Source organism: Camelina sativa, chromosome 1, assembly GCF_000633955.1.
Source record: "Camelina sativa cultivar DH55 chromosome 1, Cs, whole genome shotgun sequence".
NCBI lineage: Eukaryota > Viridiplantae > Streptophyta > Magnoliopsida > Brassicales > Brassicaceae > Camelina > Camelina sativa.
Genome location: NC_025685.1, coordinates 16,668,304 through 16,686,129, shown reverse-complemented (window position 1 = coordinate 16,686,129; position 17,826 = coordinate 16,668,304). Strand labels below are relative to the sequence as shown.

The 17,826-nt window shown below is 42.6% G+C and overlaps 3 protein-coding genes across 6 annotated transcripts in view; all 3 read right to left on the bottom strand.

Moving 5' to 3' along the window:
• LOC104792630 overlaps positions 1–9,748 on the bottom strand; it is a 14,483-nt gene extending 4,735 nt beyond the window's left edge. The window contains exons 1-2 of one of the 4 annotated variants that reach the window (XR_769084.2): positions 8,758–9,748; positions 6,877–8,672 (exon numbers count right to left, since the gene is read on the bottom strand). Coding sequence is in view for 1 of the 4 variants with exons in the window: in XM_010518824.2 (XP_010517126.1) it covers positions 8,758–9,084 (327 nt within the window). In the remaining 3 variants the exon portion in view is untranslated. Of the gene's footprint in view, positions 1–6,876; positions 8,673–8,757 lie in introns of those variants that run through there. The other 3 variants (XR_769087.2, XR_769091.2, XM_010518824.2) reach the window with 3 other exon arrangements.
• LOC104792620 lies at positions 9,971–14,344 on the bottom strand. Its single transcript, XM_010518812.2, has 9 exons — positions 14,162–14,344; positions 13,555–13,755; positions 13,248–13,345; positions 12,653–12,722; positions 12,400–12,579; positions 12,051–12,307; positions 11,648–11,738; positions 10,754–10,964; positions 9,971–10,416 (listed from the first exon to the last, which is right to left on the bottom strand). Exons 1-9 carry the CDS (start codon positions 14,342–14,344, stop codon positions 10,196–10,198), a joined length of 1,512 nt encoding a protein of 503 aa, XP_010517114.1. The 3' UTR covers positions 9,971–10,195.
• LOC104708837 (pollen-specific leucine-rich repeat extensin-like protein 3) overlaps positions 15,445–17,826 on the bottom strand; it is an 8,152-nt gene continuing 5,770 nt past the window's right edge. Inside the window, exon 2 of the mRNA XM_019232139.1 lies at positions 15,445–17,816. Coding sequence (XP_019087684.1) covers positions 15,625–17,816 — 2,192 coding nt within the window. The 3' untranslated portion in view covers positions 15,445–15,624. The remainder of the gene's footprint in view (positions 17,817–17,826) is intronic.

The window sequence follows — 17,826 nt, the reverse complement described above, 5'->3', positions numbered from 1 at the left end:
AACAAATGTCCTAAACAGGACCGCCACCAAGGCCAAACAAACGTCCTAAACAGGACCGCCACCAAGGCCAAACAAATGTCCTAAACAGGACCGCCACAAGGCCAAACAAATGTCCTAAAAAGTACCGCCAACAAGGCCACTTCTCCCGAAGGACCGACACAAAGACCATCTCTCCCGAAGGACCGCCTCAACAAGCACTCTGGCTAAACAGCCCGCCACGAAGGCCACACAACGGCTAAACAACCCGCCACAAAGGCCACACAATAACTCAAAAGACCGCCACACACGGCGCAACGACTCAAAAGTCCGCCACTAAGGCCACACAAGCCCCTCCAAGGCCCTCTGACACTAAAAATGGACAAATTCCAACTCACATAAAACTTTCCATTTTTAGCACTTCCCACTTCTGGAAACTTTCCACTTATAGAAACTTCTAAAACAAGAAAATTTCCTCCAACACACTACCTCGCAGAAAGTTTGTACCCCAAACACCACCTCATCTTGTTACTTAGTCGCACAACCAACCAACCCAAGCAACAAAGTAAACAAGAGAGATGGGCTGGAATACTCCATTCCCGCTCCAGCCGCGGATTACATATGGGACCAGGCTAGGCAAGTTCAAGTCGCGGCTTGCTTCTCATACTACTTCTTAAACCTTGCCTTCATCCTCGCCTCAGGCTCCCAAGTCTGCTCCTCAACACCATCACAGTCCCAAAGGACTCTCATCAAAGGAATCTTCTTCTTCTTTTTTTAATGGATCTTACGTTCTCTCAATAGGTCTGTGAGCCCATCCATATCCGACGGTCGGTTTGCTACGTGCAGGAGGCTTTAAAGACTTGTTACCATCCCTACAAATAACTACATGATTTTTTCATGTGTTTTGTCTTCACTCGCACAATTCTGACAATCACTTGTCGGAAAGTCACTGTAGTGACCCTCACTACAGGATAAAATTTTGATAAGAACCATGACCAAAGAGCCTGAAAAGAACTTAGAAAGAAGGCAAAGGAGAAAGATAGAAGAATTGCTGAAGAAGTGTATGAGGAAATGTTGATGGTTCGGTAAATGGCCAATGGCCATTGCTGGATGCGCCTACCATCGAGCCAAAGGACGGATGATCGACGAAAACGAGTTTATTTTCGATGGGCAGTCTTAAAAATTCCAAGGAAAAAGAATGCTCGAGCTAGAAGAAGGAAGGTCGTGTACCGTACCATGTACCATGGACCGTACCACGTACCGGAGAGCGTACCAGGTATCGTTGACCATACCACAATACCGTTGACCCGACCATACAGCGATCCAGAAATTCTGGGCATTTGTTGAAAGGCGCAAGAACATTCTCTTTCTTGATTTCCCAATATAATTTCATGCAAGAATAAAGGTGAGAAACAAAGATACCTTTACGCAACTTATTAAGTCGTTAGATTGGATGCGGAACCTGCAATGTCGCATGCATGGGCGAAGTGGGGGACAAGAAAGATTCCTCCGCCAAGTGTTGGACTCCTTCGCCAAGTGTTGCGCCCTTCACCAAGTGTTGCGCCCTTCGCCAGGTGTTGCGCATCACTTCGCCAAGTGTGGCGCATGAAAATTTCTCACGCCATTTGTCCGCCTAAGTGAAGAAAGAAGAAGACAATTGTTGATCATGCAATTGTATGAGAATCTCGCCCATCACTCTAAATATACACTCCTACTCCTCTCATTTTTCACTAAGGAAGAAAGAAGAGAAAGGAGAGAAATGGAGAGAAAGGAGAGAGAAGAGAGAAGAAGGAAGAGAGCAAGATCAAGACTATCAACCATCTAAAGGGTTGCTTCGAGAAGGAACTCGTTGCAACCAAGAAGATGCTTACAGATTCAAAGTGCTGCCGAGAGAAGAATGTCGCCTAAAGAATCCGACAGCTCAGCCTAAGAGATCGCCGGTTTTTTTGTGAGTTCAGGCATATTTCACCAAACTATATGGAGACTAATGCCACACAATGGCTAAACAGTCCGCCACAAAGGCCACACAATGGCTAAACAGCTCGTCACAAAGGCCACACTAGCCTCAAAGGCTCACAACCACTAAAAATGGACAAATTCAGACTAACATAAAACTTTCCATTTTTAGAACTTCTATTTCAAGAAACTTTCCCTCAACATCATCACAGTCCCAAAGGACTCTTATCAAAGGAAACTTCTTCTCCCGAAGTTCCTTGATCCTCCACCCGAGAACCCTCCATGGTCTCGCCTACAAAGTCATGTTTGGCTGAAGATCCTCAGGAATATTAGCCAAAAACTGATCATCCTCACGAAGACACTTCCGCAACATAGACACATGGAAAACCTTATGGAATGCTTCCATAACCTCAAGTAACTCCAGTCTATATGACACTGGTCCAACTCGCTCAATCACTCTGAACAGACCCATATACCTTAGACTCAACATAGTCATAGTCAATGACGTGTTCGGACCCCGCAACATGGTCATCTTGAGGTACACTCTATCTCCAACCTGAAACTCAAGATCTCTCTTCCTCCTACCGGCATAACTCCTCTGCTGATCTTGAGCTTCCTTCATGTTAAGCTTGAGAACCCGAATCTCCTCTGAGGTCTCCTGCACAAATTTTGCCCCATACATGCTCCTCTCCCCCACCTGAGTCCAGCATAACGGTGTACGACATGACCTCCCATACAAAACCTCGAAAGAGCCATCTTAATACTCGCCTAGTAACTGTTGTCGTAAGCAAACTCCACCAAGCTCAAGTGATCTGCCCAATGACCACCCCAATCCAGCACACACATCCTCAGAAAATCCTCCAATGTTTGGATTGTCCTCTCTGACTGTCCATCTGTCTGGGGATGATAAGTTGTACTCATATGCACCTTAGTGCCCGTATCTGCCTTAAATGCCCTCCAGAACACAAAAGTGAACTTGGAATCCGTATCAGACACAATACTTGCTGGCACCCCATGCAACATGACTATCTCCTTCACATACTTCTTAGCCAAGACCGCTGCTCCATCAATCTTCTTAATGGCCAGAAAATGTGCCTACTTAGTCAACCGGTCCACAATGACCCAAATAGCATCAAAGGTCCTGGACACTGGTAAACTTACCACGAAGTCCATAGTAATCATATCCCACTTCCACCCTGGAATGGGAAGACTCTTCAGCAAACCACCTGGTACCTGATGCTCAGCTTTCACTAACTGACACACATCGCACCTCGTAACCCAAATAGCCATGTCCTTCTTCATCCCGACCCAGTGATAGTACCTCTTGAGATCTTGGTACATCTTAGTCACTCCTGGATGAATAGAGAACATGCTAGCATGAGCCTCTCTCAGAATCTCCTGCCTCAACTCCTCATCCTTGGGCACATAGATCCGCTCATGCACCAGAATAGTACCATTAGCCGAAACCTGATACTCTGAATCAACATCCTTTGAGGCATTCACCAGCCCCAAATCCGACTCCTGAACCAACAACACTCTGCTCAACAAATCTGCTCTATCAGCTACAACCAAACCCAACGGCTCCTGAGAAACCGCACACAAGCTCAACGTACTGATCTCTCCTACCAGAGAATCCATATCCTGCTCCTGAGCCGAAGCCGCCCGCTTCCGAGTCAAAGCATCTGCAACCAAGTTAGCCTTACCAGGATGATAGGCTATATCCAGATCATAATCCGCCACCAGCTCCATCCACCACCTCTGCCTCAAGTTCAGCTTGGGCTGAGTGAATATGTACTTCAGGCTCTTATGATCTGTAAATACCTGCACCTTTTCACCACAAAGATAAGATCTCCAAATCTTCAGGGCAAAAACCACAACACCCATCTTCAAGTCATGAGTAGGATAGTTGTCCTCATGCTTCCGCAACTACCGCGAAGCATAGGCAATCACCTTCCCATGTTGCATCAACACACATCCCAAACCCACTCTGGATGCATCTGCTGCAACACTGCCAATGCTACCGGCTGCAACTTGGGACAATAGGGCCTGATATGCCATGGCTCCCTGCAATGATAGCACACACGATCTGCTGCAGACGGAGCACTCCTCTTGGGACAGCTAGCAACCTTGTGATCTTTGCCTCCACACCCGAAGCAACTCGGACCACCCGGCCTCTGCGTAGCCTCCCATCTCCTCTTGGCTCCCTCCGCAGGCTTGCCGCCCTTGCTAGAACCCCCCTGATGCTGAGCCCTACTAGGCTGAACTGCTGGGCTAGCCGCTACCGACTGTGCCCGGATATCCTCCTCAATCCCTACTGCAGTCTCAACCAGCTTACACGCGTAGCATAACTCCGCCCTCTACAGTGAACCCTCAAATCGTCACGTAGGGCCCTCAAAAATCTCATGATCTGAGCCTCCTCAGACTCCATATCCCGACCCCCATACCTCAGAAGTCGACTGAACTCCAAGTCAAGCTCCCGCACTGACCGAGTCCCCTGAGCTAGCTGAAGGAACTGCACCTCCAACCTATCTAGTGCCTCTCTAGGGAAATACTTGCGGTTGAACTCCAAGACAAAATCAGCCCAAGTCATCTCCCTCTGCACTCTCATGGCTGCCACAGAACTCCACCACAACTGAGCATCACCAGTCAAATGGTGGACCCCAATGTCCACCCAAAACTTCTCAGGACATTTCAAGAGTATGGAAGTTATGCTCCACACTCTTCCTCCACGCCTACACAGCGGTAGAATCAGTACCTCCTGAAAACCGCTCGGTACGAATACGACCGATCTTTGTCAGCATGCTGATATAACAAGAATGGACCCCCACAACCGCAGCCACTGGCTGCCGCTCCTCCGGTGCCACTGGCGGTAACCGCTCAATCAACTATGCCAGCAAACCCGCAAGGTCGACACCCGGGACTCCACCCACTGGAACTCCCACACCTGGAGCCCTAACATCACCGGCCACTGGAGCATCAACACCGCCCCCTACGGCCACACTCACGGAATCCCCCTGGACACCATGCGACTCGCCGACACCCTCTGCAGTCACACTCTGGTCCTCAGCCTCACTAACCACTGGGGCTCTCCCCTTACCACGACCACGTCCGCGTCCATGACCACGACCAGCAACGACATCCTCTCTAACCATCTGCACTACCATGAACAGAAGGCTAGGCACACAATTAACGGAACACAAAAACATGAACTCACTGTGGAATCACACTGTAGACTCGAAGAGGATGTTCTAGGACTTCATGCCACACACAATTGACTAACTCACATAATCAATTAAGACATGCAATCCCAACATCAACAACAGAAACCTAGTGAACCCAAACCTAGAACCGTAAGGGATCTGATACCAAACTGAAACGACCTCACCCGTTTTTTTTTTTAATAATAAATAATAATAAAAAAAAAGACTACAACTTGTAGTCCCATACCCACTAGCCACCTAACCACAAACACAACCAACAGCGGAAAACAGATACCAATAACCAATAAATAATTCAATCATAAACTAATGATCCAAACAACATAAACCAGAGAACCAGCATTCCTAAACAACATTTTCTATGACTCAACTCTAGCAACCTAACAGAAGCTAGACAACCAAGCGAACCACTAGAACATCCTCCTCTTCATTGCCTTGATTCCACGATCACACCTTGCCCTTACCTGCATCACAAACACAAATTGCAATGCATGAGTATTTTATAAACACTCAGTAAAGCAATCCTCCCATCTATTGGGCTATACACACAAGCAATAAAGATACTCTAACCATCAAACAACAATCAACAAACAAACCAGGCTCTGCATCGACCGACACAAAGCTTGCATCGACCGACACCATCAGGGACCAGCATCGACCGACACAGGGTATGCATCGATCGACACAAGGGTCAACTGCATCGACCGATGCCCCCACTTGCATCGATCGATACATGCTCGACATCACGCGGAAACCCTAATCGCATTGACCGGCGCCTCCACATGGCATCGACCGATGCTCCTAGGTCAAACCGCGCTGTCCTCACACTAGCATCGACCGACACATCGATGCTCATGCCGAGCATTTTTTTCTCCGAAGCTTCTCGCTGGATCTTCGTTCCTGCAACCACAAGAAACGATTCCAAGCCACAAGAAAGCTTTCCAGCGCCTCAAACAACATACTAACAAGCCTAATAACACAGAAACAAACATATCCGAGTAATCTCCAGCCTAGATAAGCCATGGTCATGCACTTACCTTTGCCACAGAAGGAATCCTACCCAAACATTTGAAGAAAACGTTCCTAGGAAGCTCCTACAAAGATCTTAGCTACAGATCTCTACATGAACAGCCTGAAATCTCCCAAAAACCTCAAGAACGCTCAAGAACACTTTCTCTCTTCTCTTTTCTTTCAAAAACGGCTAAAGTCGTCTAATGAGACAAAAGAACGACTTAATGGTTTTTCTCCTTTCCCTTTGTCCAAAATGCAGCGTTTAACTTAAGTCAAAAAGCAGGAAATTGAGTCAGCATCGATCAATGCACATCCCAAACCGGGATTCCGGTTCGCGGATGTTACAATTAACACGGAACAAAGGGAGTATTATTCAAATAAGTGAATAACCAAAGTAAAAGTTGTCTTGTCACATTATCAAATAATTTAACATATCAAAACGGATCATTTAATTACCAGCCATGAATTAAAACTAAGATGAGGGAAGGGGAATGAATCAGACGGTGGAGGAAGAGGATTTGAATAACAAACAAACCAAGCTAAGAGGTATTGTACAATTTTTATTCTATATTTGTATATAAACACAAATTAAAAGCCAAAGAAGAAACAAAAGCCGAACCAAAATGAATTATATACAAGAACCGAGCCAAATTTTTGCTTATGTTTGGTTTAAATAGTCGATTCGAAACAAAATATGTTAATGCATACGCACCAATAGAACGTTAAAATCAGCATAGTTTGATTACTTAAACAAGTTATACTACATAGTACATACTGTATCGATGACTTCCACAAATCATAAATTTATAAGAAGGTACAGATAGATAAGTTGGAATGGCAATATTTGGTGGGAGAATAGAATTGAAAGCAAAGAAGTGGGCTTTTGATAAGTAGGCACATGTGAGGGTAATCAGAGAGAGTTGTGCACATGCATAACAGTCTTATTAATGAGTTTAGCCTATAAATAGAGAGGAGAGACTGTGGAGAGGGGATCCTGCATGATCAACATTGTGTGTTTGTTAGATCAGAGCTGCGACTCTGTTCATGGTGATAAGAGAGGAGAACTGTAACTCTGATCTTATCAGTTAGGGTCCATAGTTTGTATTAGGGATTGAGAAGAGATAAGAGAGAAGAGATCGCATCTGCAAACTTATCAAATGGTGCGTTTGTGATTGAGATCGAAGTATCGCGGAAGGTTAGGGTTACAAATTTGGGGTTTTTGTGTGAAGAATCGAGGAATCAAGAAACAAAGATGGTTACGTCAATATGAAAGTGTAGGTCCGGACTTTGTGGCTAACATCCATTGTTCAGATTAATGAGCTGCAGATTCTTCTTTCTCCAACAATGCCACACAGAATAATAGACGTTCCTGTCCCCATATGCTGAGTACAAGCCAATAAACTTCCTTTCATAACTCTGTTTTGTCGTAATGTTGCCAACACACTTCTGTTTTAATCCAGCGTCAAACTTATACTCAATCCCCCGGTTTATCATTGTACTCCAAAGTGTTGCAGCAACTAGTAGAGAAGATTGACTGAAATATCCTAGTCTTTGTTTCCCGTAGGTGTACAAAACTGCTACCTATTGTTGTAGGCGTAACAGCTTGATATACCTTCTTCTTATGAATATGTAATGGTCTTCAGCAACTGTATACTCCTCAATTTGTTGCAGAGATTGCTGATTCAGCCAGCAAAACTAATACAAATCCCTGTTTCGCCAACGATGCCAAACCGAAAAGAAAGAATTCCAATCATCCACTAAACACACGCTATCTCTCTGCTGATGTAATTCATGCCTTTGAAGAGACATTATGTTGAGCTGTTGGAATGTAACATCCTTAGTCTTGACCTCTGACGACTTCTCATAACACATAAGCAATTCTGAAATTTCTAATATCCCTTCTTGTTGAGTTTTCAATATATCGATGCAAAAACCAGAGTGTAAAGCATCAGAAACTAGTTCAGGTTATGACTGATATTGATCCAAGGATGCATCTCGATGATCCTCCAAGACTGAATTCTCAACTTTCTGTGATTGGAGAACACCATTTGTTGCCAAGCTTGAAGTTACTGATTCTTTTTTGAGACTAGAATCAATCATTGAGAAGGTTAAGCTCGATTCTGTTTCACCAATAACTTCCTGTGTGCTGACATAATGTCTTCACTCTAACAGAGTCTTCATGCTGAATCAAATGCTTCTCTTCAGAGGGGTTCTTCTCCTTGTGTGAGCCTTCGTTACTTGATTCTTTTAGCATAATCAATTTGGAATCAGAAGCTACCGTTGATGTACTTTTAATCTTGATGTTCCCAAATTTCCTCATCAATCCTGATTTAAACTGAACCCAACTCACAAACTGTCTTCCTCTGTTAATTTCCCAGTTGTACCAACTCAAGGCCTCATCACTTAAGCTCACAGAACCCAGTGCTAACTTCTCTGCATCATTATACCCAATGTGTCTAAAGAACCGCTCAACACAAGCAACCCAACTGTACACACCAATTCCATCAAACACTGCCATTTCTAAGTTTTTCATCAAGTTCTCTCTAAGTCCACGCCTAATATTGCTAAGGCAAGGTTTTGAGAGTGAGACATGTACCTGATTGTGACAATCTTGTGATTGTGATGGTCCCGATTGACTTGAGCCACCCACTTCACGAACTGTCTCAATTCCGGGTAAAGAACTCAAGACGAGATCCAGTTTCCTTCCAAGATCCTCCAATTTCTGATCGCGAATCCTCAATTCGTTTCCCAACGATTCGATCTTTGATCCCATTTGTGAACCCATCGTCTCAATTCGATCCTTCATCTTGCTTCCAAAGCTTCGCACCTCGCCCAATTGATCGTAGACGTCAGCTAAAGACGCGTCGTGTTGTTCCTCCTCCGATAGTTCTCGCACCGGTGATAACCCAATTGACGTAACCATCTTTGTTTCTTGATTCCTCGATTCTTCACACAAAATCCCCAAATTCGTAACCCTAACCTTCCGCGATACTTCGATCTCGATCACAAACGCACCATTTGATAAGTTTGAAGATGCGATCTCTTCTCTCTTATCTCTTCTCAATCTCTAATACAAACTATGAACCCTAACTGATAAGATCGGAGTTACAATTCTCTTCTCTTATCACCATGAACAAAGTCGCAACTCTTATCTAACAAACACACTATGTTGATCATGGAGGATCCCCTCTCCACAATCTCTCCTCTCTATATATAGGCTAAACTCATTAATAAGACTGGTATGCACGTGCACAACTCTCTCTGATTACTCTCACATGTGCCTACTTATCAGCTTTTGCAATTAAACTTTTGGTATGTAGAGAATTTAGTAGCTAGTGTTAAGCCGTTACGTTCTTCTATATTGTGGTGACTGTAAACAATGTTGTAGAAGTGTTGCCACCTGAGAAACGTAAAGTGGGAATGCATGAGAAACCACTTCCTTGGCGTTATAGAACCGATAAACACGTGACAGTGTCCGTCTGAATTTACGGAATCCGGCAGATTTTGGAAATGGCGCATGGTGATTTTTTGCACCTTAGATTGGAATTGAGCACATTGGGTTCCAGTCATCTGTGTAAGGGTTAGATAAAGGGGTTGGTCATTAGATCGGTGATGATGATGCGTCATAGTGTTAGGACATTCAAAAGATGATTTAGTGAACGCAACAATAATTCTTGCAAACTTTTATTGAACGCAAAATGTATATGTCAACAAATATTGAAAGCTACGTGTACAGATCAATAACACAGCTAAACCAATTTCCAAGTAAATACTTTAGAAGCAAAGCATATTATTTAAAACAAAAACAAAATAAAACTACTAATCTCTTCCCTGCTTTAATCTTTGGTTTCTAGATTTCATCAAACATTCAAGATCCAGACAACAAAGAAGCAGAGCACAAGTGGGAGAATAAAGAGCAGCCTAGCGAAAGAGATGATAATATCTACAAAGAAACTAAATCGAATCCGAGTCATGTTAAAGAAAGAAAAAAAAACAAACCACATAAAAAGACCCATCTAACTCTTATTATAATATCAGGCAGAGGGCATTGAGGTAGATATCACAACATAGGATAAGTACTGAAGTCCTTCCTGGATCTTTGTGATAGCTGTGGTTTGGTCAGAGCGAAGACTATCGTTGAAGGTGCTTGCTTTTTCCTGCATGGTTGATGTTTTCAGAAGTTCATCTTTCGAATCATCAGCAGCAGTAACTCCTTTAATCGCAGCTGAGTATGTTTCGGATACATCTGATATACCTGCAATGTGGGAAAGGGTTTATGGAAACTGTCACTTTTCGTCTACTGTCTAAATCCAGACACTAACTATATACAAAACTAAAACTGAGGCAAGAGAAAACCCCAAACTAAGGTGGTTTTAAGTGTCTACGATGAACTTTAATTTCCAAGAACTTCCCTTTTTTACAGTTTTAGTCTGTGTAGTTGAAGAAACGTTGCTTCTACCTTCTTCGTTTACAAATGAAAAGAGCTATTAATATAATCCTTAAATAAGATGATTCTAGCAACCCAGGATACTCGGTAAGACATGCAATAGAACAGTTATAAGTCAAAGTAAGTTGAATAACTGTGGACCAACCTGTTATAAAACTGTTGGAAACTGCTTCAACATATCCAGCCATTGATTCTGCCTTGCCTTTAATCAGCTTAGCTTTCTCAGTAGGATCCTCTGGCCACTCGATTTTCAACGCCTCAGCGTCTTCATCCTGAACTTTGTTGGCATGAGATATCATGGACTTACTGAGGATAAGCAGATGAGTGACTGCAAAACAGCACATCTCTGAAAGCCTCTGCAGAACGAGATTACATTTTAGTTGGCGGATTTTTTTTCAGCCAAACAAAACAGAACAATACTAGTGGTAGTAGAATAAATATTCTTAATTTTAAACAAGAGTATGAAGGGATCACTCTTCGCACATGAACTCCTTCTGAGTGAAGAGATTCAAGCCTGCCACCAGTTCGCTGGATCATATCATTTACATTTAGTCCTGCTAAAGCATTTGTGAACCTGAAAAACAGAAATGACAACCAAATAAAAAACAGGCCAACGAAATATAATCCATACATATATATCACTTTATCATAACATGAGAAATTTCCTGACGCAAGATTCCAAGTTTCTAATATTCACCTTTTCTAATCATATAGAGGATTGCATTTGGTAACTGATATGAAGGGACAACAACTAATACCTATAACATTCTTGGGCATTGAAGGGACGTATTGTGGTGATTTAATGAGAAAGTACAAACAAAGGAAACTGATGGAGAAAATCAAAATGTCGAATCTGATAGATGGAAAGGGAAACAAANGAGTGACTGCAAAACAGCACATCTCTGAAAGCCTCTGCAGAACGAGATTACATTTTAGTTGGCGGATTTTTTTTCAGCCAAACAAAACAGAACAATACTAGTGGTAGTAGAATAAATATTCTTAATTTTAAACAAGAGTATGAAGGGATCACTCTTCGCACATGAACTCCTTCTGAGTGAAGAGATTCAAGCCTGCCACCAGTTCGCTGGATCATATCATTTACATTTAGTCCTGCTAAAGCATTTGTGAACCTGAAAAACAGAAATGACAACCAAATAAAAAACAGGCCAACGAAATATAATCCATACATATATATCACTTTATCATAACATGAGAAATTTCCTGACGCAAGATTCCAAGTTTCTAATATTCACCTTTTCTAATCATATAGAGGATTGCATTTGGTAACTGATATGAAGGGACAACAACTAATACCTATAACATTCTTGGGCATTGAAGGGACGTATTGTGGTGATTTAATGAGAAAGTACAAACAAAGGAAACTGATGGAGAAAATCAAAATGTCGAATCTGATAGATGGAAAGGGAAACAAAGATAATTACCCAGCAGCCATATCAGCAGCTTTGCTGACACTCGAGTTATGCAGATTCTTCATGTCATCATCATTGCCTTCAGTTTTGATATCTATATTTTTCCCTTTGTCAGACTCTGCTTTACTTTTACTCGTTTCATCAGCGAAGCTGAACAGTTGTTGAATTTGTTTGAGCTTTCCATCGTACAACGATTTCTCATCTGGTGACAATTTCCCCTTTCTCCTGTTGAACAACAGAGTATAGTGGCTTGCCAATGCTTCCAATTCCTGAAATCACCATAAATAAAATAATTGAGGGAAGACAAAATCGATTATCAGAAAATGAATTGCCAGGTGATTTTCAGAGATAAGTGGGTCACCTCAAGCTGCTCAGGACCACCATAAATGTAAAAGCATCGATCAAATGTCACTTCCTCAAGTACTTGATCTACCCCATTCTTCTCAACCCCAATACCAGTCTCTGTAATTAGTAAATCCATGGTCTCCTTGCCCACAAATTCAAGTACTTGCATTCCTTTGGCAGTTAATGCTTTTCCCGTCTGCAGAACAGAAGTATTGCTAAATATAATGTTACGCTAAGAAGACAGAAAACGACACAAAAAAAGCACAAACCTCCAGTAGAGACGGTGCACCAGATCCAGCTTCCCTGGGCGAAGAACCTTGCTGGACACTGTTTTCAAGCCTACAAAAGAAATTGCGGAGCGTTAATGACTTGATCTTCTTCCTAGGGGAACCATTCTATACCGAAGAAACACATGACCTCTGGGCTCATTAAGCCAGCACAGTCTAAACCAGTCATAGGCAAACAATGTATTCTTATCTTCAGGAAATGACAAATATAGTTTGCCCAACATTTTACTGGTAATGAATCAAAAAAGAGCACGCTAATTTACCAAAAGAGGAATCTTTTAAAGTAAATGAACTTAGTATGGTCATCGTATGGTTTGCCAACAAAGTTTAAATGCTCATAAGTGGTTTGCCAACAAAGTTTAAATGCTCAAACACTTATGAGCAGAAAGGGAATGGTAAACAATTAAAGTAATTAACTTTGGAGTTGGTAATTCATTTAAATTCCAACACCCCAGTTTCCAATCAAAGGATTACTTTCCAGTTGGCCTTAACCATTTTTCCTTCACAAAGTTTGTTATTTTCACATTTAAGATTAAAGCTATCAGTAAAAGAAAACAAAATGTTAAAAGGAACATACTTTTGCACCAAACTTGTGCCCCCTTTTAACGCATTTCCGAATGCCTGCCAAGCTCCAGAAGTGAAGCTCTCAACTGAATCGTCGAAAACCTTCAAACCCTGGAGAAGTAAGATCTAATAGTTACTATTTAAATTCGAACGTATAAGCAAATGAAGAATAACGACTTTAAGCCAACAATAAATTAAAAGAAAAAAAATGATGAACAAAGGTATACGTAGGAAAGAGCATTATAGCATTTATAATATTATCATTTATCACCATAAACATAGACAATGACTTGTGCATAAGAAAGCAAGAAAAAACTTGCCTGGCTAAGAAGTGACTCTTCACTGGCACCCTCCAATCTCTCGAGAGCTGACTTCTTCAACTTTGAATTCTCATCATCACTATCCTGCTCTGTATCAGGCTCTTCAGTTTTCTCTTCTTCCTTGGCAGAAAATTCAGAGTCTTCATCTGCTTCTCCCATCTCTGCAATGCTTTTAGCTGCTTTCTCCGCCACTGCTGCAGCCTACAACGGGAGAAGAAAATCAGGCTTCATCATTATTCATAAAAAGGATGAACTTTTAAAACTAGTAAAACCAAGTTTCCTTAAACAAACATATACTGAAATAAACAGACATCGTACCAGAACCCTCTCAAGATAGAAAGGTTACATTATCTTTCTAAAGTAGGCTGGGATAGATAATAAATAAAGAACCAATAAACACATTTGTATTATGCCATCAGATTAATCCTAATATATCAAATCAATTCACTCTTTAAGAAACTCATGACCACATCAAAATACAAATGCCGAGTTCCACTGAGTTACAATACACCATAAAATGGTACCATAGGCTTCGGATCCAATATCAGAAAACACTAAATTCATAAAAAAAAAATTAGGTCAAAATTACGGAGTGGGGGGAACATACATTACGAGATATATCTTCGGCAGCTTTTTGAAGATCCGAAAGCACAGAGAAGCCAGAGAAACCCCATCCCCAACCACCACCAGAACTCTTGGGCGTCGCATCCGATTTCTCAATCTCGGGATCCACTTCCTTAACCGGGGATGATTTCTCCTCGTGCATTTGTTGCTGCTTGTCTTCCTCCATCGTCGTTTCGAGACCAAATTAGGGTTTCCCAAAAATCGGATTTACCAGAAATGAGCGATTGGGTTTTGTTCGAAGGAATGAAAAATGGAACTAAAAGAATTTCGAATCGAAAAAGGAAAAACTGTAATTCAGTTAGCTGAAACTCAAAAAGACTTAACCGGAAAATCATGAGTATGCTTCGTCGTGCAGCAAAAAGGATCTTCAACCAACCACACGCTGTCGTGTTTGTATTACATTAAAAACAAAATTTCATTGGCCCAATAAGTCCAATAGGTTTACTAAACTAAATTAACTATACCTCTATGTACAACATTTTATGGGAAAATTTTCATAAAAGTCGTCAACTCAGCAATGTTGAATAATTTTCAATTAACTACAGAAAACTTTTCATCACTAAAAAATGACACCAAAATATTTTTATGTATTAAAAAAATAAATATGAACTCTAACAAAAATTAATGCAAATTCATACGAAAAAAAAAAACTACACTGATCAGATTCCACTATTTTTTTTTTTTTACATAACATAAATATATATTGATGCGATCATATAGTTACACATATATTTACCCAAAAAAGTTATCTTTCATATTATGTCAAATATTATAATATGCCAACTCATGACTAGAAATATTTATTACTGCATGTTTTTCACACAAAAAGTATTATTCCAACATCACACAAACCAAACAAACAATATAAAATTTAGAGGTGGACATACCGTTTTTCGGTTTAGTTTTTTTGATTGTACGGTTATACAAAATCTGAAACCAAATATATACTATTTTCATTTGGCTTGGTTACGTTTTTCAAATTTCGGTTTTTCTGAATAAATTTATACTTCACCTTTCACATATCTCATTATTATATAAAGTTGGGTTTTAATCATTCTACTATATTTGGGATGTATTTGTGCTAGCTCCCGAAAAAGACATCATAATTGTCACGCTCACTCTGTTAGTCTAGACTCTAGAGTAGACTAAAATAATACGCGATCGTGAGCTCGAGCCATTGAGGCCATATTTTAGGATACCATCGTAAACGGTCTTAACAACAACTCCTTTGTTTTTCAAAGTGTTAAAATCTTTTATAGACCAAAAAGATGTTTTATATAAACAGTTTACTACACAAACTTTGTACGATTACTCGTAAGTAAGGAGTTAATGCCACTAAGTTACATTTGCCCTCCTTTTTTTCTTCTTCTTCTGTCTTCCATCAGTTTTGTTATCTTCTTTTGTTTCTCCTCATGCCGTTTTCGACTTCACTCTCTCTAATATTAGTTAGTAGCCTTGAAACATTGGTGGTGGTGGTGATGCATACTGGTGGCCAATGGATGGTGGAAGGATGAATTCTTCACTTGGCGGTGGTGCTTCTACTGTCCGTATCGGTGCTCGTGGCGGAGGAGAGTTGACAGGTGTTTGTGTTGGTGATGAACTCATCTTTGGCGGTAAATGCGGAGGAGAGTACACTGGTGGTGGTGGTGGTGAGTTTACTGGAGGTGGTGGTGGGGAATATACCGGCGGTGGAGGAGGAGAATATACCGGTGGTGGTGGGGAATATACTGGCGGTGGAGGGGAGTGAACAGGTGGTGGTGGTGAGAATACCGGTGAAGGTGGTGGCGGTGGAGAATAAACCGGCGGTGGTGGTGAATGGGCAGGTGGTGGAGGAGAATGTACTGGCGGTGGTGGTGAGTGGACTGGTGGTGGCCGCGGTGGAGAATGTACCGGTGGTGGTGGTGAATGGACTGGCGGTGGAGGAGAGTGTACTGGGGGTGGTGGTGAATGAACTGGTGGTGGCGGCGGTGGAGAATAAACCGGTGGTGGTGGTGAATAGACTGGTGGTGGAGGCGGTGGAGAATATACTGGCGGTGGTGGTGGTGGAGACTGAACTTGAGGTGGAGGAGGGCTACGCCGGAACTTCACAGGAGACTGATCATATGGGTCATTTGGTTGTGGTGACTCTTTCGGTGGTTGTGGTTTATGAACCAATGGTGGAGGTGACTGGACCGGTGGTGGGGGTGGTAGAGAATATACCGGTGGTGGTGGAGAATGGACCGGTGGTGGTGGTGAATGGACTGGCGGTGGAGGAGAGTGTACTGGTGGTGGTGGTGAATGAACTGGTGGTGGTGGCGGTGGAGAATAAACCGGTGGTGGAGGCGGTGGAGAATATACCGGCGGTGGTGGTTGTGGAGACTGAACTTGAGGCGGAGGAGGGCTACGCCGGAACTTCACAGGAGACTGATCATATGGGTCATTTGGTTGTGGTGACTCTTTTGGTGGTTGTGGTTTATGGACTGGGGGTGAGGGAGGAGGACAAAAGACTGGTGGTGTAGGCGGTGGAGAGTGAACCACTGGGGTATGTGGTTGCTGTGGTGGAGGCGGGCTACGCCGGAACTTCACTGGGGACTGATTATATGGGTCATTTGGTTGTGGTGACCCTTTTGGTGTTTGTGGTTTATGAACCGGCCTACTTGGCACAGGTGATGGGGACTTTGACGGAATAACTTGGCTAGAACCACCAGCGCACTTGTCCTTACTACAATCAACTGGACGGCTTATTACAACCGCACATTCCTTGGCTGATCGTTGCTTAGGCCTATCTGGCAAGCAGTTACGTGTATCATCCAATGCAATCTCCGTGCGACTACCTGGAACACACGAATCGCCTTGTCCGTTGAAGTAGTTGTACGCGTACGTCAAGTTAACCAGTTTAGGCAACTTGCAGATATTCTCCGGTACAAACCCTGTGAGTTTATTCACAGAGATATCAAACTCTTCGACACCCGTAAGCCCTACAAAGCTCGGTGGTAGAACACCGGTGAAGGAGTTCATGCTAGCGTCAAACACGTTCACATTGGCTAGCTTCCCGATCTCTGATGGGAAACAACCGCCGAGATTGTTGTCCTTAAAGATAATCTCGTTTAGGTTCTTCATGTTTCCAATGGTTTTAGGGATACAACCACTGAATTTGTTGTGAGCAAAGGTCACGACAGAAGCTGTTGATTCTCCGAGGGAATCAGGAATGGTAGATGTGAATCTGTTGTTGTTCAAGAAAATGGCATCAAGATCCTTCTTGAAAAGCTCAGGAGGGACTTGACCTTCGAAATCATTGTATCTGACGTCGATGAACTTAACGGCCGGCCATGAGAGGACAACTGAAGGGAAAGATCCAACAAACCGGTTGTTGCTGACATCAAACTCGTGCATTAGCCTCAATTTCTCAAAACTCTTGGGTATGATACCACAGAACCGGTTCGAATTCAAATGGAACATGGCCACGTCGGTCATCAAACCAAGCTCAGCCGGTAAATGCCCTGCGATATCCGCTCCATTCAAATCAACCCCCGCCACAACCGCGACGTTAGGATCATCAAGAGCAGGGGCACAGAACACGCCCGTGTACCCACACACGTGAGGTCCATGCCAGTTTCCTGTGGTGTTAAACGGGTCTGAATACACGGCCTTTTTCCAGGCTTGGAGAGC